This window comes from Nelumbo nucifera, chromosome 4 (genome assembly GCF_055504915.1).
Source record: "Nelumbo nucifera cultivar China Antique chromosome 4, China Antique-T2T, whole genome shotgun sequence".
Lineage (NCBI taxonomy): Eukaryota > Viridiplantae > Streptophyta > Magnoliopsida > Proteales > Nelumbonaceae > Nelumbo > Nelumbo nucifera.
This window is the reverse complement of record NC_142652.1, coordinates 28637511-28662538: the sequence shown is the minus strand read 5'-3', so window position 1 is coordinate 28662538 and position 25028 is coordinate 28637511. Positions and strand designations below refer to the sequence as shown.

The 25028-nt window shown below is 40.4% G+C and overlaps 1 protein-coding gene across 1 annotated transcript in view; it reads left to right on the top strand.

Moving 5' to 3' along the window:
- Positions 1-24299, top strand: part of LOC104613297 (HEAT repeat-containing protein) — a 41043-nt gene extending 16744 nt beyond the window's left edge. Inside the window, 18 exon segments of the mRNA XM_088903299.1 lie at positions 1462-1640; positions 5083-5187; positions 13459-13629; positions 13723-14289; positions 14394-14468; positions 14564-14692; positions 14820-14894; positions 14997-15206; positions 15406-15558; positions 15651-15880; positions 16032-16149; positions 16272-16468; positions 16470-16679; positions 16813-16918; positions 16998-17138; positions 17229-17354; positions 23036-23150; positions 23717-24299. Coding sequence (XP_088759425.1) covers positions 1462-1640; positions 5083-5187; positions 13459-13629; positions 13723-14289; positions 14394-14468; positions 14564-14692; positions 14820-14894; positions 14997-15206; positions 15406-15558; positions 15651-15880; positions 16032-16149; positions 16272-16468; positions 16470-16679; positions 16813-16918; positions 16998-17138; positions 17229-17354; positions 23036-23150; positions 23717-24087 — 3278 coding nt within the window. The 3' untranslated portion in view covers positions 24088-24299.
- The last annotated feature ends 729 nt before the right edge of the window (positions 24300-25028 follow it).

Here is a 25028-nt window from a genome sequence, read left to right as displayed (position 1 = left end):
AGCCCCCTTGAAGCTTGAAAGAACTCTGAAGAAACCCCATTAAGGATCACTGGAAAGGAAACATATGAGATACACCATACATCCAGCCCCTCCATTTTTCTAAAAATCCCATCAACCTACGAACTTCTTCCAAGAATCCCCACTCCACATGATCATATGCTTTCTCTATGTCTAATTTACACACCAATCCTGGCCTCCCTCTTCTCAATCTTGAGTATATACATTCACTTGCCACCATCACCCCATCCAGAATTTGTCTTCCCTTCACAAAGGTCATTTGAGTTTCACCCACTACATGAAGCACTTTCCTTAGCCTATTTGATAAGACTTTGGCTAAGAGCTTATAGGGACTGCATATCAAGCTTATTGGCCTAAAATCCTTTATGTTCACAACCCCCATCTTTTGTATTAGTGAAATAAAAGTTGCATTCTCTCTCCTTTCCACCATTTTATTTTCACAGATTCCTTGATCATCTACATAAAACCATCCTCCAAGAAATGCCAACAATGCTTTATAAATTTAAAGTTAAACCCATCAGGTCCTGGAGCTTTGTCTCCATTTATCCTCTTCAAAGCCTCTTCAACTTCTTCTACTTCAATCTCCCTCTCTAGTCAACCATCCGCTCTCTCACTCATTTTTTTTTTTTTTGTTTTAACATCCCCCAAAGAGATCCAGCACCATTTCCTCCCTGAATAGAGCTTCCTGTAAAAGTCCACTACTAACCTTTGAATATTTTCCCAATTCTCAGCCACTTCCTCCCCTATTTGTACCCTTGTAATCAGGTTTCTTCTTCTCCCACTTGCAAATGTGTGGAAGAAAGTTGTATTGTCTCCCTCTTTTAGCCATAATGCCCTTGATTTCTGCCTCCGTTTCACCTCTTCTCTCAAAAGTAACCTCTCTAATAAACAAACCAACTAGGAAACCTGCTGCTTGTATATGTAAATATGTATGTGTGAGAGAGATGTTTTGTAGGTATTCTATTTTATTATTATTTTTTGTTATTGAAAACAATAACAACCTCAACAACAAAATTTATTGACATTTTTCATTGTGAAAAATATCTTGTAGTCAAGATCTTCCTTGATAGGGTTCAGAACCATTTTTTTCTGTTTTAAAAATGGTTGCATTCAATCCAATATAAAACAAGAACACTCTTTTAACTAATTGAGGGAAGACACCTTTCACTTCACTTGAAAGAAGTTAATTTACTTGAGAAAATCTATTCTCAGTTATAGGCTAAGCAAACATGAAAAAAAATGTTGTGCTTTACAAACCAATAGGGTGACTGCAACTAATGATTTGTTCTCGGTGTAATTTTATACTTTAATGTTCAATGCCATAAATCAATTAGAAGAACACTCTGCTTCTTGCTAGCCAAAAAAGAGAACACTTTGCTTCTAGCAACAAGGCCTGCTGTTATAGGTTTTTAACTTTCTTCCTGTTCTGGGTGTTTTGTGCAGGTTCCAATGTAGATGACTCTGTACTTCCTAGAATAACTTTTGAACAGGGGAAGCGAAGCACTTCCTTTTCTGATTTGGGCCCATTGAAAGATAGTGAACGTAGAGATCTTAACTGTGCTGTAAAGGAATATCTGCTTTTAGCAGGATATCGACTTACTGCAATGACATTCTATGAAGAGGTTCACTATTCTTTCTCTCTCTCTCTCTCTCTCTTATTTTTATCTTTTTCCTCCTTTGGGAGTTGGGAAGTTTGTGATTATGGTACTTAAGAAGGGATTAATGCTCTTGACATTGACAGTAATTGTTCCAAGTATTTGTGAATGATGACCTCCAAAAATTCAGATATATGGACTTATTTGTATTACATTTTTATGTGGTGTTAATTATACTGATCTTTCCCCAGGTCCTGAACAATTGTAGAAACCTCCCTCAGGGTTCTATATAACTTGTTACCCTTTAGGTTTTAAGATCAATAATACTTATTTTTTATGAGTAAGGTAATTCAAAGAAAAAAAGGGGAGAGGGGATGTACATGAATGAATGTACAAACTAGAGGCAAAAAGACCAAAAAAACCCTGATTTTACATTGGAAGGGAATTACCACTATACAAAAAAGCTCTGTCCATCCTAGATTTAGCTAAAGCATCACACCTTGAGCTTAAATCTCTAGGAATCCATTTGAAAGAGAAAAACAAAGAGGCTGCAATATCCGAGATCTCATACAGAAAGTGAGACTAAAAGCCCTGAACACACTTCCATCAGCCTTAAGAATTAACCCCCCCCCCCTCTTTCAGCTAGTGTTATGTATCTTCATTCTTCTTAATACATGACATCTCTTCTTTCATATAAAAGAAAAAAGAAAAAAAGATTAGATCCCCCTTCCTCTTCTTCTTCCTTCTCATTCCCTTCCTCTTTAGAAGACTTACGCCTCCTACATTCTATAATTACACCTCATGCCTCTAGGTAGTGGAACACCTGGTATTATGCCTCTAGGTAGTGGAACACCTGGTGTTATGCCTCTGCATTTTAAAACATTGATGGAAACATGGGCGAAACATATAGCTGGTCTAGTTTTTCCCTTTGAAAGTTAACCCCTTGTATGGATGTCCTCAATCTGCTCCCAAATGAAGGAGACACTTAAGCTACGTTTGGTTTGAAGGAAAAAGTAGGGAAAGGTAAGGAAACCTTTACAAACTTTGTATATGTTTCCCTACCATTCCCTTCCTTTCCCTACCTTTTCCTTCAAACCAAACATAGCCTTAAGGGCACTGAAGAAAGTCAAAATTGTCTAAATAGAAATAGGTCAAGGAGTTGGCATTAAGATGATGAAAAGATGATTTAGTAGTGAAGCTACCTTGGGGGAGTAAGGGACCAGATGCATTTATCAGTGATAGAGGGAGCGAGTAAAACTCCATTGAGGGAAAAAAGAAGGGAGGAGGCCTCTAAACAATCTTTATCAATAAGAGCTCTACAGAAGTTGAAATTCACTGTTAGACCCTGATTCCTAATTCGCTCTAGGTAAAACTGAAGAGATAGGGATACCCTCATTGAAGGCGAGACAAAGGAGACTAGGATAGATTATGCAAAGAGGCTGGGAGCCCCACCAAATGTCAGTCTATAATTTGATATGATTACCATTTCCGGAAAAAAAAATCTCAAAAATGGGGAGAACAGGGGGGAAGTGAACTATTCCTTTCTAGTGGTTAGCTGAAGAAAATTGTCTCAAATTCAGGTTACTGTCCTAACTGTTACTATTTCTTATTGCTTCTGGTAATGGAGGGACCTTGATTCCATACTTATTCCCTTATTGTTAAATCAACTGATAATAGATGTGATTGAAAAGACACTTTGTTTGACTGTCCACCTCTCCCAACCATATCTTGGATTGTTTGCCAAGATTCTCTTGTTTCATAAAACAAATATCATTACATATACTTCTTGGATTGAAACCAAGAAACAAAAAATAAAGGAAGAATTTATTATTTGTTTAGTATGCAGTTATGCACATACCTTTTCTATTGTTGTGTGGAAGAAATCATTTAACAAGTCTGAAACTAGTAACCACGGATGGGTAGCTGATTCTGGCCCGTTGTTAGGTGCATAAGCAGATTTTTGTACATCATTCTTGTATTTATTTGAACATTAATAAATTTTATAATTACTGATGAAAAAATGAGAAAAAATAGGCTTAGATGGTTTGGCCATATGCATAGAAGACCATCAACAGCACCCCTAAAGAAGTGATTGTTGCAAGTTGAAGGGGCTAGAAGGGCTAAGGGTAGACCAAAGAGGACATTTATATGTAGTAAGAAATGCTTTAAGCACCAATAATTTAACATTGAATATGGCATTAAACAGAATGGAATGGTGAAGCAGGATTAATGTACTTAGCCCCATATAGTTGGGCTACGACTTGGTTGATGTGGATGATGTTGATAACTGATGCAAAAAATTCGTGTGACAAGGTTATTTACACTAAACCATTTATGGAGATATGGAAAGTCCTTTTCTAAACATCAAAATGTTTCAGGACACTGTTTTTTTCTTGGCGAGTTCATCACATAAAAATTGATTATTGGAGGTTTTGTGGACAAAGTAGATGTTTCAATTGAAGGAGGAAAGAGATGCTAAATCAAAGGAAGAAGGATATTTAATGGCAGTGGGCCATGAGGAAAGATGTGATTGAAGGAATTAAAAAGTAAAGGATGATTTTGTATGTTGAAAGATATAAAATGCCATTACCAATGCTGGTTCCATCTATCTGGGGTGTTGGGCTGGTTGGACTGGATATGGAACTAACCTCCAGCATTTTGAAACCAAGTGACCACACTCAGACATGAACTTGCGTTTTAAGGCATGTCAGGCTGAGGTTTTTCTATTTCTTATCTTTGTACCAAGCAATAACCCCTTGTTGAAGATGTAGAAAGATCAAAATAATCAATTAAAAGCGTCTCTGAGGAAATCTTTCCCTCAGAAGCCCTCTCTCTCTCTCTCTCTCTCTTTCTCATAAAATTATCACCATTCCTCAAAAAATTAGAACATTTTTGATATTTTTAATACTAAACTACTTGGGGATATTAATATCTTTTCTATACCAGTTAGCGGAAATCCTGACAATGTCCTGGTTGAGGAGGCCTGGCATGTAACTTAAGAAATCCCCAGGTAAGGTCTGTTTAATTGTTAGAAGACTTAAGGGAAGTGAGTGAAAAACCATTAATCAGCAAAGCTAGGAAACTGGGAGAAAATGAAGGATTGGAAATAAATCTGTTTTTCTTTCCATTTAATATTTCTTGTTTTACCAGTATTGAACCAATTTGCATCAAATCGTATGATAGGTAGATTTTGTATCAACTACAGTAACCAATGTGGTGATGAGTACTGTTTGATGATACTGTTGTGTTACAGTTCATCAAATGTGATATATGTAGCTCATTAAAGACAATAATAGGGGAAAAATTCTCATTATGTAGAAATAGATGTTTTCTTTTTGTATTTTCCAATTGCATTCATCTATATTGAATGTTTCTGTTGATCAGTTTTCCCTTTTTTTTTGATAAATATCAGTTTTCCCTTTTTATCTTGAAACATTACAATATTAATACCTTGTTGACCATACTGCAGGTTACAGACCAAGACCTTGATGTTTGGAATACACCTGCTTGTGTACCGGATGCTTTACGCCATTATTATTATCAGTACCTTTCATCCACTGCAGAGGCTGCTGAGGTATTTCTAAGCTTTTTTTTTTTTTTTGAAAAAGATGGTAACTTTATTCAAAAGGAAGGAGGTACATGAGTAGATGTACACAGAAAACTACTAACTCAGTTATATAGGGAGAAAACTATCACTAAACAAGAAATCCCTGTGAGCGCCAGCCTTTGCAAGACCATCAACAACAAAGCTTAGCTCCCTAGGGACCCAAACCTAACCGTGCATTCAAGTTAGAGAGGATGTCTCTAGCTTCAGCCAAGAAATGATCTAAAGCCCAGGGATCACCGTCACGATCAGCTAACCACTTGATAGTATATGCAAAATCTCCTTTTATGAATATTTTCAAGTACCCCAAATCTCTTGCATTCTTGATTCTAGTTAAGGCTGCCATGACATCAGCCTTTGTAGAGGAGGCTATCCCAATCGGTCCACTGAAAGTCCAACTGATTGTATCATCTCTTCTAAAAATTCCACCAATTCCTGCTATACCAGGATTTCCGATGACACTTCCATCAAAATACAGGATTTTCTCCCCTTCCTCTACAGATCTATTGATTTGGGGGGGTGGGGTGAAAGACATGTGTTTAGAGAATAGGAAGTTTACAGCATTCCTTTGAAGATCAGAGATGGAGACTCCTTTGAAATACTCTGAATTGGAGGTCCAAAGGAAGAATCTATAAGAAAGGGTAGACACGATCTCCTAGTGGTTTCTTATTTTGTTGTTGAAAATACAATCATTTCTCTCTTCCAAAATACTCCAAAGGATAGCATGAGCTACTAAATGCCACAATGTCTTCCCTCTTTTGCTTAAACCTCTTCCTGTCCATTGTCTGAGACAATTTATCATATGTTTTGGGAAGATCCAACTGTATTTGAATAGAGTGTGGAAGAAACTCTAAAATTTCCCGGTTTCCTCACAATGTAGCAGTATGTGATTGGCTGATTCTCCATCTTTTAAGAAGAAGCAACAAACGTGTGGGGATAAATAAAATCTTCCATGGTTCTTTTTGGATGAAGGTCATAAGTATTGATCCTCTTTAGAGTAGCTTTCCACACAGAAAAAGCAAACTCTGGAAGGAAAATGGGGGCACCAAATTCTCTTGAAGGGGAACTGATCTGTTATCTTTTCTTCCTCGGTTAGAGCCCTGGAGCAAGACTTGGTTGAAAACTTACCAGATGGGTGGAGGGTCCAGGCTAGAATGTCAGGGGTATTTGGTGATGGGTTTGCTTCTTTGAGGGTGTGCATAAAACTAGTAACTTCATCGAGTTCATTGTCTCTCAAAGGTTTTCTAAGGTTTAGGTCCTGTTGAACTGAGAATGGGATGAGGACAAAATGTGGGATATGTGAGCTTCTTGGTTAAGGGTAAGGCTGAAGAGGCGAGGAAAGGAAGTGGCCAAGGTAGAGTTGCCCCACCAAACATCAGTCTAGAATTTAATTTTATCCCCATTTCCCACTTTGTACCTGACATGAGAAATGAAAAAATGGTAGGTTGAGATGATACCTTTCCAAGGGTTGGAATCCTTGACCCAGTTCAAGTACAAACTGCTATCCCAACCGTTGGCATGCTTCTGATACTTGCTACTGATAATCTCAGTCCAAAGAGCATTTGGTTCTTGAGGGAATCTCCACAACCATTTGCTGAGAAGAGCTGTATTTCTAAGCATCTGTTGAATTTGCAGGTTGCTTCTCAAAAATTATTAAATTACTTGTTGTTTCCAGTGAGTGAGAGATTGCAGATGATAAGATAAACCGCTTTTAATTTTTATTTTCTTCAGTGATATTTTACATATCTCTTATGAGGCATTATTTAGGCTATTAGAAGTTAGGTTTCTATCTGAAAGTTGCTAATATTCATGATGACCATTGGCCATATTGGTAATAGATTATTGCAATTTCAAATAAAGCTGGTGTTTTCACCTTTCAATGTGTTCCTGACATATTTAATATGTTTATGAGGGCATTTGGCAAGTCTCCCCGTGGGGTCTTTTGGGCTTTCCAAAGCTCGGAAGACCAAAATTTGGTCTTTTTTTGTTTGTCAATTAAAGGACAGAAAGACTGAAAGAAAAGCACATGGAAAGACTGAAATAGCCAAAAATCGGGAAGCTTCAAATGAAGCTTTTGGTCTTTCTGTGCTTCAAATAGGCCTCCCAGTCCATTTCTAACAGCCCGATAGACCAAGATACTTGTTGGATTGAAGTCTTTGTATGTATGAGTATTCGGCTGATAAGAGTTCTTATTAGCCTATACTTAAGTTTAAGTTGTCCTGTACTGGGCCTATGTTAGTGGGCCTAATTCTGTTTAATGTTTTAGGTTGTCTGGGTGTCCCATCACTAATCAGGGGCATTCCAGTAACTTCCTGTATCATTGTACTTCATCATAATATAAATAATAGTACTGTCGACTGAGCTATTCAGTTCTTCATTCACAGCATATCAGTGGTGTTCTTCTCCTCTTCTCTACTTCAAGTACAGCTCTCAAGATAACATGGTATTAGAGCATTAGCTTCTTCCTGGTTTCAGCCAGCGCACTCTCTCTTCTCTTGCTGTCTTTTCATCTTCTCTCTTCCTTTTCTGGGTTGCTACAGTAAAGACCTAGGGATGTAAGAGAGTAAAGCAAGTTCGAACCTAGGGTTTCTCTTGGTTGTAGGACTCAAGGGAAGTAAGACCCAGAAGTAGATGTCCTACTAGGTTATTTCCAGCAAATAGTAGCTATTCGGCTACTAAGAGAGGTCTGTATAGGACAGACCTAGTTGAGGACTGATTTCAGCAGTCCTAGCACTAGCCAAAAAGGGGGAGAGCTTCCTCTACAGTTGCAGCTTCGGTGCTCCAGCAAGACCTGCACAGAACAGTAGTAAAGAGCCCTATCTTTTTTCAGTCGTAGCTTCAGTACTCCAGCAAGACTCGCACAGAACAGTAGTAAAGAGCCCTATCTTTCAGGTCGGTTATCAGCTCCAAAGATTACAGGTTATCAGCTTCACTGCAGCTTCGAAGCCCCAGCAAAACCAGCATAGCACAGTGGTAAACTCCTCCATGTTCAGGTTGGTTATCAGTCCGGAACCTCTCACCACTGCTGTACCCGAACTGCTTCAGCTCAAGTGAAGATTACCTAGGGAGCTGCCAGCTCCAGATTGTCCAGCACTGTGAACCCTAGTTGAGGACTGATGTCAGCAGTCCTAGTATTGGCCGGAAGGAGGGGCACTCTCCTTACAGTTGCAGTACTCTAAGTTCAAGTGGAGTCTGCATAGCACAATAGTTGAGAACCCTTAGTTTCAGGTCGGTTACCAGCCCAGAACTCCTTGCTTGCTGCTGTAACTGAACTGCTCAGAACTGTGACAGTCTCGGCAAGTCTGAAACTGTGTCGAGTGCTGTCAGAACCTGCTGTAATCACTTCGGCAAATCAGAACCTGCTGTGATCATTTCGGCTAATCAGAACCTGCTCCAGAACCTTCAGAACTGCTTCGGCTAGTCTTAGTCAGTGTCACCTTCACAGTGGCTGCAGTAAAGATGTCTCCAATATCCAGAGAAGTTTCTTCTAGGGATAACAGGCCTGCGGCAAGTGGGAACCTCGTCACCAGCAACAATGGTGACAACTCACAGAATACTCCAACAGGGTCTTCTTCTCCTATGGGACAGGTTGCTCATTCCTCTGGAACTTGTGCTTTGGGCTTCACTGCCAGTGAGGTAGAGAGCCTTAGCAGGGCATTGGCCCGTCTAAGGAATAATTCTTTTGCTTCTATATCTCTTGCCAGATCAGGTACAGCCTCTGCCTTCAGTGCCACTGGATCTATTGACTATACTTCTTGGGTTATTGATTCCGGTGCAACTGACCACATGACACATATGTCTTCCCTATTCTCTTCATATCATTTGTTGTCTGGTCAGGATAAGATGAGAGTTGCTGATGGGTCTTTCTCCACTATCTCTGGAAAGTGAATGGTTGACCTAAGCAAGGACCTCTCTCTTAAATCAGTTTTACATGTTCCCAGTCTCACCTCAAATCTTTTGTCTGTTTCAAAACATACCAAAAATTTGAACTGTAGTATAACTTTTTTTCCTACTCATTGTGTCTTCCAGGACAGATTGACAAGGAGAACGATTAGGTGCGGTCATGAGTATGGAGGACTCTACTATCTTGATGCAGACATCGGTTCAGCCTTACAAGCATCTGCTGGTAGTAGTCCGGAGAGTGTGGAGTCAAAGGCTAAGTTGCATCTTTGGCATGCTAGGCTAGGTCATGTGTCTTTCTCCTCATTAGAAATGTTGTTTCCCGAACTGTTTAAGGGCATTTCAAGTCAGAGTTTAACCTGTGAAGTATGTCAAGTGTCAAAACAATGTAGAACTGTGTATCCAATTTCCAGTAATGATATTTGTGCTCCTTTTGATTTGGTTCATTCTGATGTCTGGGGCCCTTCACCCATTGTTTCTTTTGATGGCTTCCGGTACTTTATCAGTTTTATTGACCACTACTCTCGATGCACATGGATTTACCTGTTAAAAGGACGGGATGAAGTACCACGGATAACTATGGCATTTTGCAAGATGGTTGAAGCTCAGTTTAATAAGAAGATTAAGCAATTCAGGTCAGACAATGCTGCTGAATACTTTGAAAAATCCTTAAACTTATTCATGGAAGATGCTGGCATACTACATCAGTCATCCTGTGCTTATACCCCTCAGCACAAAGTCCCCAAGCAATACTGGTCTCAAGCGGTTCTTACTACATCATATCTGATAAATCGGATGCCATCTAAGGTGTTGGGTATGGAAACTCCTTTCTCTGTTTTGTGTCCCACTCTTCCAGATTTTTCCCTTCCTCCTCGGGTCTTTGGCTGTATATGTTTCATACTTGTGAAGGATCCAAAGAAGACCAAGCTGGATCCTAAGGCTACAAAGGGAATATTCCTGGGGTACTCTCCTACACAAAAGGGTTACAAGTGTTATGACCCTGTCTCCAAGAGAAAGTATGTCACCAGAGATGTGGTCTTCTTTGAGTCTCAACCCTATTTTCAGTCTTCTCAGAATCCTCTTCAGGGGGAAACTAGTAGGATGGAAGAGGATTCTCATTCTCTCTCTTTTTTTGTTCCCTTATCTACCTTGGGTCTTCCATCCTCTCCTCCTACTCCTTGTTGTGGCATTCCAGGTCAACCCAGTGAGGCTCCCACTGTGCCAGTTACCTCTCCTAATGCTGCAGATGTTCCTGAAGGCTCCAGTAGGCAACAGAAAGAGATACTTACATACAACAGAAGAAAAAGGGGCCCTCAATCTCATGACAGTAACCAGTTGGACTCGGATCAATCTGTCTCTACAATCCAAGGTAATTCCAACTCACATACTTCTGATTTGGATCTTCCTATTGCTCTCCGTAAGCCTATTCGCTCTTGCACCACTCGACACCCCATTGCTGATTTTGTTTCTTACTCACATTTATCTCCTGCCTATCACTCCTTTGTGTATGCTCTTTCCTCTGTGCGTGTTCCTTCTAGGTACTCAGAGGCTGTGTCTGATCCAAGGTGGAAAGAAGCTATGAATGAAGAGATGACAGCCCTAATGAAAGCAAGAACTTGGGAATTAGTGGATCTGTCAGAGGGGAAGAGCACTGTTGGGTGCAAGTGGGTGTTTACTATAAAGCACAGGGAGGACGGGTCTATTGAGAGGTACAAGGCCAGACTTGTGGCAAAGGGGTTTACTCAAAAAGAAGGGATTGACTACAAAGAAACCTTTGCCCCAGTAGCAAAGCTCAACACAATTCGGGTTCTTTTGTCACTAGCAGCAAATTTTTCATGGGAACTTCATCAGCTGGATGTGAAGAATGCCTTCTTAAATGGTGACCTTCATGAAGAGGTATTTATGGAACCTCCACCAGGTTATGATTTTGGTAGAAAGGTGTGCAAACTGAGGAAAGCATTATATGGGTTGAAGCAATCTCCCCGTGCATGGTTTGAGAGGCTTTGTGGGGCCATGAAGAAAGTGGGGTACACTCAGAGTGGTGCAGACCATACCTTGTTCATAAGGAGACAGGATAGCAAACTTACTGCATTCATTGTTTATGTGGATAATATGGTAATTACCGGGAATGACTTGGAAGAGATAAAAAGACTGAAGGAGTTTCTAGCTTCGGAATTTGAGATCAATGATTTGGGTCATTTGAGATATTTTCTTGGGATTGAAGTTGCTCGGTCAAGAGAGGGAATCTACATATATCAGCGGAAGTATGTTCTTGACCTCCTAGAGGAAACAGGCATGATGGGGTGCAGGCCAGCAGATACTCCAATAGAACAGAATCATGGCCTGCAGGAATCAGTAGGGGAGGACTATTGTGATAGAGAGAGATACCAAAAATTGGTAGGGAAGTTGATATACTTATCCCTCACTCGGCCAGATATTGCTTATGCTGTGCATGTTGTCAGTCAATTTATGCACTCTCCAAAGATCCCTCATATGAAAGCAGTTGAAAGGATTCTCAGGTACTTGAAGACTTGTCCAGGGAAGGGAATTCTCTTCAGGAAAAACAATAGAATTGAAATTGAAGCCTACACTGATGCAGATTGGGCTAGGTCTGTTGGAGACAGGAAGTCAACCTCGGGTTACTGTACATTTGTGGGAGGAAACCTGGTCACATGGCACAGTAAGAAGCAGAATGTAGTGGCTAGATCAAGTGCAGAAGTAGAATATTGAGCTATGGCTCACGGGATTGCTGAACTCTTATGGCTCAGAACTCTTCTTAATGAACTTGGCATTAAGGCTGAAGGTCCTCTCAGGCTGTATTGTGACAACAAAGCTGCCATCAACATTGCCAACAATCTCGTGCAGCATGACGGGACAAAACATATTGAGATTGATCGGCACTTTGTTAGAGAAAGAATTGTCTCGGGTGAACTCTGTGTGCCTTATACTCCATCTGAGATGCAAATTGCAGATGTATTGACTAAAGGGCTGGCAACAGCAAAGTTTAGGGACATGCTTGGCAAGCTAAACATGATTGATATCCATGCTTAGCTTGAGGGGGAGTGTTGGATTGAAGTCTTTGTATGTATGAGTATTCGGCTGATAAAAGTTCTTATTAGCCTATACTTAAGTTTAAGTTGTCCTGTAGTAGGCCTATGTTAGTGGGCCTAATTCTGTTTAATGTTTTAAGTTGTCTGGGTGTCCCATCACTAATCAGGGGCATTCCAGTAACTTCCTGTATCATTGTACTTCATCATAATATAAATAATAGTACTGTCGACTGAGCTATTCAGTTCGACATTCACAGCATATCAGTGGTGTTCTTCTCCTCTTCTCTACTTCAAGTACAGCTCTCAAGATAACAATACTTACCAAACAATCTTGATCTTTAAAGGCAAGACCCCAAAAACTCAGTACATCATTCGGTCTGCTGGGCTGTCAAAAGATCTACTTAGAAAGATTTGGCAAACACCCTCTATGACAGTAGTGTTGTATCTTGTCATCAAATTTGAAATTGTATTCTAAAAGTATTTTTTTTATATGTACGAGTATGTGCAAGTATGTTATATATGCACTTCCATTATAGAAACATATTGCAATGCACTTTCTACAGGAATTAGTGGATGGGGGTTGACTTGGACTAGAATGCCCTCTTTCTCCCCCAAATGCTCCCAAAGATCTGTGGACAATCATCTACCAAATGAGCTTGCTATTCTTAGCAAAAAGTACCAGTAGGTCTGGTTGCACTTGCAAGAGGAGCCAAAAATATGCAAAGGGAAGTGGAAACCAAGTTCATGATAGATAAAAGCTAGGACCATATCCCCTTACCGGTTTCATCTGCATAAAGAGATTATTGATGGATTTGGTTTCCTTAAACCAGAAGAGACAGTGATCAAATCATATATTTTGTCGCTTGCAACAATACTGGAAAAGAGATATTTTTACCAATTTTTGTAATTCCCCTGTCTTGGACTTTGTTATAGGTGAATTGATAATCAAGCTGGACCTGTTTGATCTGGGCATGAATGACTGAATTTCTTTATGGGTCTTAGAAAGATAAATAGGGATAATAAACTTTGCAACTTATTTCACCAACAAAATTTATGTAAAATAACACTCATTAAACTTTTGGTACTTCAGAATTGTTGGAGCCTGATTTTTATGTTCTACTTCTTTCTTCTTGATCATATACTTATGTAAGGTCTATGAAAAAATTGGATGGGTTCAATTCCTCATAGTTTATCAATGTTCAGCATACTTCCTGCCTTTATTAAGTTTGGAGTTTTAGGTAGCATGCTGTTTGTATAGACTGCAAAAATGATGAATGTGCCTGTCATGCAGGAGAAAATCTCCCTTCTTCGGGAAAATGAGTCTCTACTTAAAGCAAATGAGAGGCTGAATCAGGAAAAAGAATCCTTGCTGAGAAACAAGGATGTGGCTGAAGGTCAGAAAATGGCATTAACAAAGTCCTTAGAAGCTGTCCATAAGGATCTGAAGGAGAGGGAGATATTGGTAGTTCTTGGTCATTTCACTTTTTTTAATTGCAGAATAATTTTAGTTTTGATTTCTATGCAAACAATTGTTTGATAATTTCTTATTCTTCAGGTACATAGTTTAAAACAATCACTAGAGCTTCAAAGGAAGGAACTCAATGACTGTAGAGCTGAAATTACATCATTGAAAATGCACATAGAAGGGTCTCGATCTGGTAGAGGTTGGGTAACTGGAGATATTGATTCTTCACAATCTCAGTCCTTGGAAAATTATAAGGCAGAAATAAAATCTTTGCAAATGGAAATAGAAAGTTTGAAGGCAAAGAACTCGGTTTCAAGCAATCTTGAGTCTGTTGTTTGCATAAAAGAGAATACACAGACAGAAGAAAAGGTTGTTGAGATACATGAAGATAAAACTATATTGCCTTGTCCTGCAGGCTTGGCACCCAGTACCTCAAATGTTGAAGATAGTGAACATCAGAAAACTGAGACCCTTGTAGGAAATGTGGCTAAGCCTATTGAAATGTTAAAAGAGCCGCCATTTAGCTCTTCAAATGGTGATGGTACAGTTGAAAATGACAAGACTATCTACAAGCATGACACTGCACACTCACAAGAAGTTGCTGCAAGAGTTGTTGAATCAGAGAATCAAATGAGTGAACCCACTACAGTAAAGATGGCAAGTTATTAATGGCATTGATATCTTCCTCCAAAAAATTTATAAACTTTACAAATGGTCAATGTTACCTTACAATATCTAAAATAAATGTTTTCCTTTGACAGGGTTTGGAAACCATTCAAATCCTTTCTGATGCCTTGCCTAAAATTGTTCCGTATGTATTGATCAACCATCGTGAGGTTTGATACTGAATGCTTTATTTCTTTTACTGCTATGTCCATAGTTTTTCAATGAAAGGTTAATATTCTAAGGTCATGTGCTATATATATGGCAGGAGCTTCTTCCCCTAATGATGTGTGCGATTGAGCGCCATCCAGATAGTAGCACAAGGGACTCCCTGACACATTTATTGTTCAATTTAATTAAGCGACCAGATGAACAACAAAGAAGGATTATAATGGCTGTAAGTTAACCTGAAATGCTCTAATTATTGGTCGGCATTCTTTTATTTTTTGGGCCATGAAACTACAAACTTCAGACATCTCTACAATATAGATATGATACTGAATCTTATCCTGATTTTATTTCAGGCATGTGTCAGTTTAGCTAAGAATGTGGGAGAGATGAGAACTGAATCAGAATTGCTTCCACAGTGTTGGGAACAAGTGAGCTTTAATCATTATTCTGCAGAGAACCACTTAATTAGCTGATATCATCCTTTTAAGCTTAAGGATTGTTGTTTAATACATGGGATTTCTTGACTGTAGATTAATCACATGTATGAGGAGCGTAGGCTGCTTGTTGCTCAATCATGTGGAGAGCTTGCAGAATTTGTTCGACCTGAGATTCGTGATTCTCTGATTCTGTCCATTGTGCAACAACTGGTTGAGGATTCTGCAACTGTTGTCCGAGAAGCTGCTGCTCATAACCTCGCATTGCTGCTTCCACTCTTTCCAAATATGGACAAATATTTCAAGGTCAGCCTCACTACATATGCTCAGAGGCAATCATGGAGCAGAAAACTGACTTGACAGAATTGGCTGCAATGTAAGCTCTAGAAAGGTTGAAAGCATATGATTCTGGGAATGGCTTAGAGGCTTTTTCCCTAATCATAACATGGTGACAACATCCAAAACAAGAAAGTTTACCCAAAATTTCTTTTTGTTTGTTGAATAGGTTGAGGAGTTGATGTTCCAGCTGGTCTGTGACCCCTCTGGAGTGGTAGTTGAGACTTCGCTCAAAGAATTAGTACCTGCAGTTATAAGCTGGGGAAACAAATTGGATCATATTTTACGACTTCTACTTTGTCATATCCTGGGCTCTGCTCAGGTATGCTTGACTTGAACGAAACGATTGGCTACTTAGGGACTGGAAATTATTCCATACCTGCTTTCTGATATACTCATTTTCTAATTTTTCAGCGGTGTCCACCACTTTCGGGGGTTGAAGGTTCCATGGAGTCGCATTTACGTGTATTAGGTGAACGAGAGAGATGGAATATTGATGTCTTACTCCGCATGTTGACTGATCTGCTTCCGTTTGTGCACCAGAAAGCAATTGAGTCATGTCCATTTCCTTCTGTTAATGGTTCTCTTGCTTCTGATCCTCAAGGAGCATTCTTTTCCATCTCCGTGCTTGAGTTGTATGCAGGGTGTGCTAACTTTCACAGAACTCTTCTATTTCTCATATTTCTGTTCTTGGTGGAACAAAACCTTTTTATCTTGAGATACGTTCCAGTAGATGTTTCGATGGTCTTTCTACTCCATTGTGTGCGTTTGAGTGATTTTAACTGTCTTGTTTAGGGGTCACATGGAATGGCCAGCATTTGATTGGATGCATGTTGACTGTTTCCATGGCTTGATTCAACTTGCCTGTCTATTACCTCAAAAGGAAGACAACTTAAGAAATAGAATCACAAAGGTAAGAAACTCCATCTTTGGAGTCCGTTCGTCGACATCCCTTGATTTCATTATTTTTCTCAAGTCTATGTTGGAGACAAATCCATTCATACAGCTATTGCTGACTTACATATTTCTATTCAGTACCTGTTGGCTGTATCAGAATACTTCGGGGATCAGTATTCAACACACGTAATCCTTCCTGTTTTCTTAGTCGCAGTTGGGGATACTTATGATTTGACATATTTCCCCTCTGCTATCCAGTCAAGAATCAGAGGTAAAGCATTCTAAATGTATGTAGAGATTTCGGCACTTATCATATGGTCTTATATTTGTTTGCTTAATTGCAGGTTTACAACCTAAAACTGCTGTGGCTGAGAGACTTGCTATAGTGTGTGTTCTACCAATTCTCTTGGCCGGTATTCTTGGTGCCTCCAGTAGGCATGAACAATTATCTGAATACTTGAGAAAGTTGTTGGTTCAAGGCACACTGAAAGAGGGTTCCATGACAAATCGTACTACTGAGATCATTGATGCTGTCCGCTTCCTCTGGTTGGTATTCTATATCCAGCTTGTGAATACTTGATAAAGTTGTTGTTCAAGGCACACTGAAAGAGGGTTTCTTGAACATGAGGCTTATGTGCTGTTTTTGGTACCTTGGCTGACAAGTTCTCTCGTCATGCAGCACATTTGAAGAACACCATGGAATCATCTTCAATATTCTGTGGGAGATGGTTGTCAGCACCAATGCAAATATGAAGATCAGTGCTGCCAATCTATTGAAAGTCCTTGTATGCACTACCATCCGATAAAGTTTTTTAATACATTTTATTATACATTTCTAATTATTTTGGTTTCTTTCCTGAATAGGTTCCGTCTATTGATGTGAAAATGGCTTCTACGCATGTTTTACCTGCCCTTGTCACCCTGGGCTCTGATCAAAATCTAAATGTAAAATATGCAAGCATAGATGCTTTTGGAGCTGTAGCGCAACATTTTAAAAGTGACATGGTACAAATTCTTGGTCCTTGATTTGGCATTTCAAATCTTATATGAGCAATTCCATACGCATTATGACTAAACAGGCTTGTCATCATTCAGATAATTGATAAGATACGAGTTCAGATGGATGCTTTTCTTGAAGATGGATCCCATGAAGCTACCATTGCTGTGATCCATGCATTAGTGGTTGCAGTACCACATACTACAGACAGGCTGCGAGATTATATCCTCAACCTTCTAATGAAATAATTATCAGAACTATTAATATTATTTTGTCATCAGACATTTGATACTTGTTGAAGTTCGACCTGCCCTAGAATTCTGTCTTGTTCGTTGACTGTAAAGTAAAGTGAACAGCAAGAAGTAGAAGTAGGAGAGGAAAGAAGAAGAGAGAAAAGAGAGAAGGTCTGGTTTGAATTAGAGAAAAAGTTATCCCTAGATTCGGCCAGACCTGTTATTATATTATTAACTTATTGGAAAAGACTTAAGTGTCCTTATTTAAATAAGAGGCACTCGAACTAACATAACAGTACACATCAACATTCTCAACAAGTGCAAAGACCAAAATACCCCTTCACTAACACCACTAACACTCCCCCTCAAGCTGGTGAGTATATATCATATAATCCCAGCTTGTTACATATGTAGTCCACTCTCCCCCGACTCAAACCTTTGTAAACAAGTCTGCCCATTGGTTTCCCGTACTAACATATGCAGTTTCTATCACTCCATTCAGCACCTTCTCTCTCACAAAATGACAGTCAACTTCGATGTGCTTGGTTCTTTCATGAAACACCGGATTGGAAGAGATATGAACCGCTACCTGATTGTCACAATAGAGCTTCATTGGAGTACTGATGTCATATCCTATCTCCTGTAGAAGGTTCCTTAGCCACACTAATTCACAAGCAGTATGTGCCATGGCCCTATATTCTGCTTCTGCACTGCTTCTTGCCACAACTGTTTGCTTCTTACTTTTCCACGTTACCAGGTTACCCCTCAGAAAGGTGCAATAGCCTGTGGTAGATCGTCTATCAGACATAGAACCTGCCCAATCAGCATCAGTGTATCCTTCTACTACCAGTTTTCCACCACTCCTGTACAGCAAACCATGACCAGGAGCTCCTTTCAGATACCTCACAATCCTTAGCACTGCATTCCAATGTGGGACCAACGGTTTTTGCATGAACTGACTCACCACACTAACCGCAAATGAAATATCTGGCCGAGTAATGGTTAGATAGTTTAGTTTGCCTACAAGTCGTCGGTATCTGCCAGGGTCTTCAAATACTTCACCTATATCACTGCTCAGCCTCGTATTTGTTTCCATAGGTGTCTTAGTCGGTTTAGTACCCAACAACCCTGTTTCTTCCAGTAAATCAAGCACATATTTCCTCTGACACAAATTAATGCCATGCTTAGATCTTGCTACCTCTATGCCCAAAAAGTATTTCAACTTGCCAAGGTCCTTTGTCTGAAAGTGTTCCTGTAGGAATGCCTTCAATCTGTCAATGCCCATTTTATCATTCCCAGTCACAACGATATCATCCACATACACCACCAATATTATTTTACCTGCCGAAGAGTCAAGACTGAAGACAGAATGATCAACTTGGCACTGTTTCATACCAAACTTCTTGACCACCTCACTGAACCTACCAAACCATGCTCGAGGGGACTGTTTAAGTTCATATATAGCCTTCTTAAGTCTGCATACCTTACCATCCTCCCCCTAAGCAACAAACCCTGGTGGTTGCTCCATGTAGACCTCCTCGAGCAAATCACCATGCAAAAAGGCATTTTTGATATCCAGCTGATGTAGAGGCCAATCATACATAGCTGCAAGGGAGATGACGACACGAACTGACCCTATCTTAGCAACCGGGGAGAATGTCTCTGTGTAGTCAATGCCATAGGTTTGGGAGTACCCATTGGCAACCAGCCGCGCCTTCAGGCGCTCAACACGACCATCTGGCAAGTACTTAACACTATACACCCACTTACAACCGACAGCCTACTTCCCAGGAGGAAGAGCGGTGAGGTCCCAAGTGTGATTATGATGCAGAGCAGAGAAATCTTCTTCCATAGCACGGCACCACTCTAGAGAGGTAAGGGCTTCCTGGACATCCTTAGGAACAACCACGGAGGATAACAAAGAGATGAACTGGCGATGGGAGGCGGAGAGGTGAGTAAGTGAAACAAAATTGGAAATAGGGTGAAGGGTGCAGGTACGTTTACCTTTCCGGAAGGCAATAGGAAGATCTAGGTCGGAAGCTGGTGTCGGAGCTGGAGCTGGATCTGTTGACGGTGATGAAGTCGGAGGAGCTGCAGCCGGTACACGCGGGCGATGTGTATACACGTGACGGATGGGTGGACGGTCAACAGACGGTGGCACCGGAGGCAAGGACGTAGGCATGACTAGAACCAGAGGAGGTGGATCAGCCACAGGAAGAGGAAGAGGAGGTGGTGATGTGGAGGAAGCAGCATCACCGGACCCCATGAAGAACGGAGTAAACTCGAAGAATGTAACATCAGCACATACCAAGGAACGACGAGAACTGGGATGATAACACTTGTACCCTTTCTGAGTTTGGGAATAGCCAAGGAAGATACACTTCAGGGAACGTGCATCTAACTTGTCAGTCCCGGGACCCAGATTATGAACGAAGCAGACACACCCAAATACCCGAGGAGGAAGCGGAAACGGAGACATGTTGGGGAATAAGACACTAAAAGGAGAACGACCATCAAGAATAGATGTGGGCATCCGATTAATTAAGAAGCAAGAGGTGAGCATTGCATCACTCCAAAAGGTTTTAGGAACATTCATGTGGTGCATGAGGGAGCGTGCCGTTTCTACAAGATGTCGGTTCTTTCTCTCAGCAACCCCATTTTGTTGCAGAGTGTAGGCACATGAAGTTTGGTGTATAATGCCATGTTGGTCCAAGTATTCTTGAAAAGATGAAGACAAGTATTCACGACCATTATTAGAACGGAAAATTTTGATGTGAACGCCAAATTGATTGCGGATCTAAGCATAAAATTTCTGGAAGATGGCAAATAATTCACTTCTTTCTTTCATTAAATAGAGCCATGTCATTCTTGAACAGTCATCAACAAAAATAACAAAATATCTGTATCCATTATATGACATCACTTTATAAGGACCCCACACATCTGAATGAATTAAAGAAAAAAGACTCGACACACGGTTATCGACCCTAGAACGAAAGGGAACACGATGGTGTTTCCCAAATTGACATGACTCACAATCTAAAACAGAAAGTTGACTCAATGAAGGGACTAAGGACTGCAACACTTTCAGCGAAGGATGACCAAATCTACAATGCCACTGGAGAGGAGAAATGGATGACTGAAGGGCCATTGACGTTCTTCCACCACCATCAAGATAATACAGTCCACCGGCTTCATGCCCTCCACCAATCTTCATCCCCGTCTTGAGATCCTGAAAAACACACATAGAGGGGTAAAATGTGATGGAGCACTTAAGAGACTTGGTTAGCTTACTAACAGACATAAGATTAAATGGAAGCTTAGGTACAAATAAAACAGAGGATAGGGATACAGGGTCTAGGTCAACATTACCAACACCACAGATAGATGATGTGGAGCCATTAGCAAGGGTAACAGATTGTGATGTTGAGCAATGGGTGAGAGATGAAAACACACCTGGAGTTCCCGTCATGTGATCGGAGGCTCCAGAGTCAATAATCCAGGGGTTGGGTGTGGATGCCAAACAAGCCATACCTGAGTGTGCAAAGGTAGTTGTGTTCTGCTGTGACTTGGATTGAACAAACCTTTCATACTCATCCCGAGGAACACTCACCATCTCCTTGCCTGGACCATCTGAGGGAGTAGAAGGCATTCGGATCAGCTGCCCGGTTCTCCTGTCTAGAGCTGAAACTAGTGTCACTAGTCATGGCATGGTTGGCCCACGTCGAGGGAGGACCATGTAAGTCATAGCAGTAGTTAATAGTATGTCCATCCAAACCACAGTGAGTACACTTCCGTGGACCCGAGCCACGTCCTCTACCACGAGCTCCCCCTGAATCTCTGCCTCCAGTACGACCACCACCACGGGTATGTGTAGGTCCACCACTACCACTCCTGCCAGGCTGGGCTCCTCGAGCCCCACTTCTGCCACCTCGACCTCTCGATACTGCAAATGCTGATTTATTTGAGACATTAGAATCCATAGATCCAATGGAAGCCCTCCGAAGACGAGCAAACACCTCCTCTAAAGATGGAAGAGATGATCCCCCTAGTATCTGGGCTCGTACTGGTTCATACTCAGACTTCAGCCCCACCAGAAACCGTGTCACATCAAGCTGCTCTCGCTGTTGCTGTTGAACTTTGACATCAGAAGTGAGAAGATGATAGACGTTTAACTCATTATGGATATTTCTCACACTGGCATAGTACTCCTCAAGGCTCTGATTTCCCTGTTGCAGATTGAAGTATTTATGATACAGTTGATATACCCTAGTGGTATTATCCTGACCTGAATACAGTTTCTTAGCATGATCCCACACCTCTTTGGCTGTGTCAAGAAACATGAAGTTCACATTGATTCTGGGTTCCATACTGTTCCACAACCATGTGATGATCTGTGCATCTTCCTGTTTCCAGTCTTCATACTCCTGAGAATTAGCGGGGGGTTTCTCCTCTCTTATGTGCTTCACTTTCTTCTTCGCCTTCAGAAAAACCTCTACAGACTTGGCCCAAGGGACATAGTTCTCTCCATTCAGTTTAATGGAGGTCATTTGGACATTCAGGTAGTCAGTAGATATCATGACACTAGGTTTACTATCACTGTTATCTGCCATTGCCGAACTCCCTTATCACTGAATTCTGAGCACTACACACTGCACACTTCACCGAAATCTGCACACTGATTTCAACAGTAATAAATGCTGAGAACTGCAACACCACAAACCCTACTCACCGAAATCTGCACCCTGATTTCAGCAATATTAAATGCTGAAAACTGCAACACCACAAACCCTACTCACCGAAGTCTGCACACTAATTTCAGCAATATTAAATGCTGAAAACCACACTTGTAACACCACAAACCCTAATCCACAGCTATCGGAAGTTTCACCATTAAGTAGACATTATTGCCCTTCGATACACACAAACCAGAATAAACCCTAGCATATTGCAATCTGAAAACCCATCATACGAACTGTACTACACCTCTCATGTATTCCATAACAGAAAATATGCATAAAAAGAAACTTTACCTCATCGCCTGAAGGCCAACCACACGAAGGACTGAGACACCATTGCACCACACGTACCAGCCCTAATTAGGGCTTAGAAACCACAGCAACCAATCACCAACGACACAATCGGAGGCATAGGAACCTCCAAGGGAAGAGGGCGATCACTCCTTTTCAGCCCTTTTCCTAGGCTCCAATTCACAGTTGAGAAACCCTAGTTCGAATGCGCAGAAGACAGAATTCTAGCAAGTCTGATTTGTTCAATGTGGCTCTGATACCATGTTGAAGTTCGACCTACCCTAGAATTCTGTCTTGTTCGTTGACTGTAAAGTAAAGTGAACAGCAAGAAGTAGAAGTAGGAGAGGAAAGAAGAAGAGAGAAAAGAGAGAAGGTCTGGTTCGAATTAGAGAAAAAGTTATCCCTAGATTCGGCCAGACCTGTTATTATATTATTAATTTATTGGAAAAGACTTAAGTGCCCTTATTTAAATAAGAGGCACTTGAACTAACATAACAGTACACATCAACATTCTCAACAAGTGCAAAGACCAAAATACCCCTTCACTAACACCACTAACAATACTAATCTCACTATTTGGATTTTGGTTTGTAATTTTTTATTTTATAGTTCTGACATTTATTTCTTTAACATGGTATACATCTTTTGTCTAAGATTTTCGAACTAACAAGTGCACCAACACCTAGAAGTGATGTGATGCGCCGCCGGGAGAGAGCCAATGCATTTTGTGAATCAATACGTGCCCTAGATGCTACAGGTTTGCTTCTCACAAGAATAGTGCTCTCTTTCTTTTTTCTTTGATTATTATGTTGAATGTTGTTTTAAGTGATATGGGTCCAGTGAATAAGTTGGTTGTCAGATTCTTTTTTTTTTCTTGATTTCTTTCAAAGGACTACACAACGGGGGGTATCCCATCCCCCAATCCAGGTGCAGGCGGGATCAATCCCAAGTCTCCGCTATGACCAGCAGGAGACCTTACCAACCAGCTGGTTGGCACCTTGGTGGTTTTCAGATTCTTTTATATGCTAGAATGGAGCAATATCAGGATAGTTGGCATATTTAGAGGATCAGGTGATGTTAATGTTGCTGAGTTTTGTTTCATAGGTTGAATAGAAAACTAACTGGATGGTGACAGAATTCAAGGATTTTATCATGTATTATTGTTGATTTACCTTTAACGATAACAAAATTGATTATTAGTATAATTATTATACTGTTATAATGATAATAAGTAAAAACTGCAATTCATGCATGTCTGTAGTGCCATTTACTTTAATCCGGTTGAGGTGGTTTGTGATTAAGTTAAATTCATTCTTCCAATAGATCTGCCTACAACCAGTGTTCGGGATTTCCTCCTACCTTCCATACAGAATTTGCTAAAAGATCCAGATTCACTTGATCCAGCACACAAAGAAGCCCTAGAAATTATACTCAAGGAAAGAGCAGGTGGAACTTTTGAAGCTATTAGTAAGGTCATGGGTGCCCATCTTGGTATTGCATCGTCAGTGAGCAGTTTCTTTGGTGAAGGTGGGCTGCTGGGCAAGAAGGAGAGTGCAGAATTACCAGAGCCAGTTGAACCTCCAAAACCCGTACAACAACCTCCACAAGAGGACACAAGATTCAGGAGGATCATGAGGGGAAGTTTCAGTGACATGCTTAGAGGCAAAAACAAGAACAACGAAGAAAATTCCTAGAGGCAATCAAGTTATAATTTTCCTGTCTGGTTTTGTTGAATTTTTTTTCATACATCATTTATTAAGTATTGCTTCATAAGACTTCCATTAGAAGTTCTGACTGACAGAACACTCAGAAAAAAATGTTTTTTTTTTTAATCCATGTTCTTCTCCAATGTAAATTTAGTTCATGCGACTGAAATAGGTAATAATTGCTTAGTATTGAAGTTGTACATTCTTAATCTAGAACATTCTCAAGAGGACTTTAGGACTAGATGTTTTCCTAATTAGAGCTAAAATACTGGTCTGGATGCTGATGGTTGTTTGAAAATTAGAGTATTAGACAGTTAAAACTTGTCCACTTTTTGTCCAAGTGTGTGAGTAATGGTGGTTTACTTACTTTTCCAAAAAGACAAAAGCTGGAGTTCTATAAGATGATATCTTTTTTCTATAGGAACTCATTATTATAGAAGAGAGATGTTGTACTGGTTCTTAAGATACTGTTGAGGGACTAGAAAAGCCACTTCCTGTGGATGTGTGTCTGCACCGACCCTGATAGCATGCTGTAAACGGGACAAGTTTTTTGGTTACCACACTGATGCATAGCTGGATGCCGTTCTCTCCGCATGTTTACATTTTTTTTTTGGCCTTTTTACAGTTCACTCCACCTCAGAATTCATAAAATGTATTTATCCCCCCACTCTCCCCCTTCACACTGACCTGAATTGTGAACTCAAATTTACCTTTTTTTTTTTTTGGTTTTAGGAAATCCCATCAGGAGGGTTTTTATGATGTGGATTACAGTTTTTTAGGGTTCACCAAACAAGCTTATAAGCAGTTCAGAGCAAGGTTCAAAATACCGATATATTGGTATGGGCGTATGGGGCGAATCCATACAGCTTTTTAGTGTTTTATTTTTTATTTTTTTTGCAACTGGTTCAGGGGAGCCGGTTTAGGCCTTC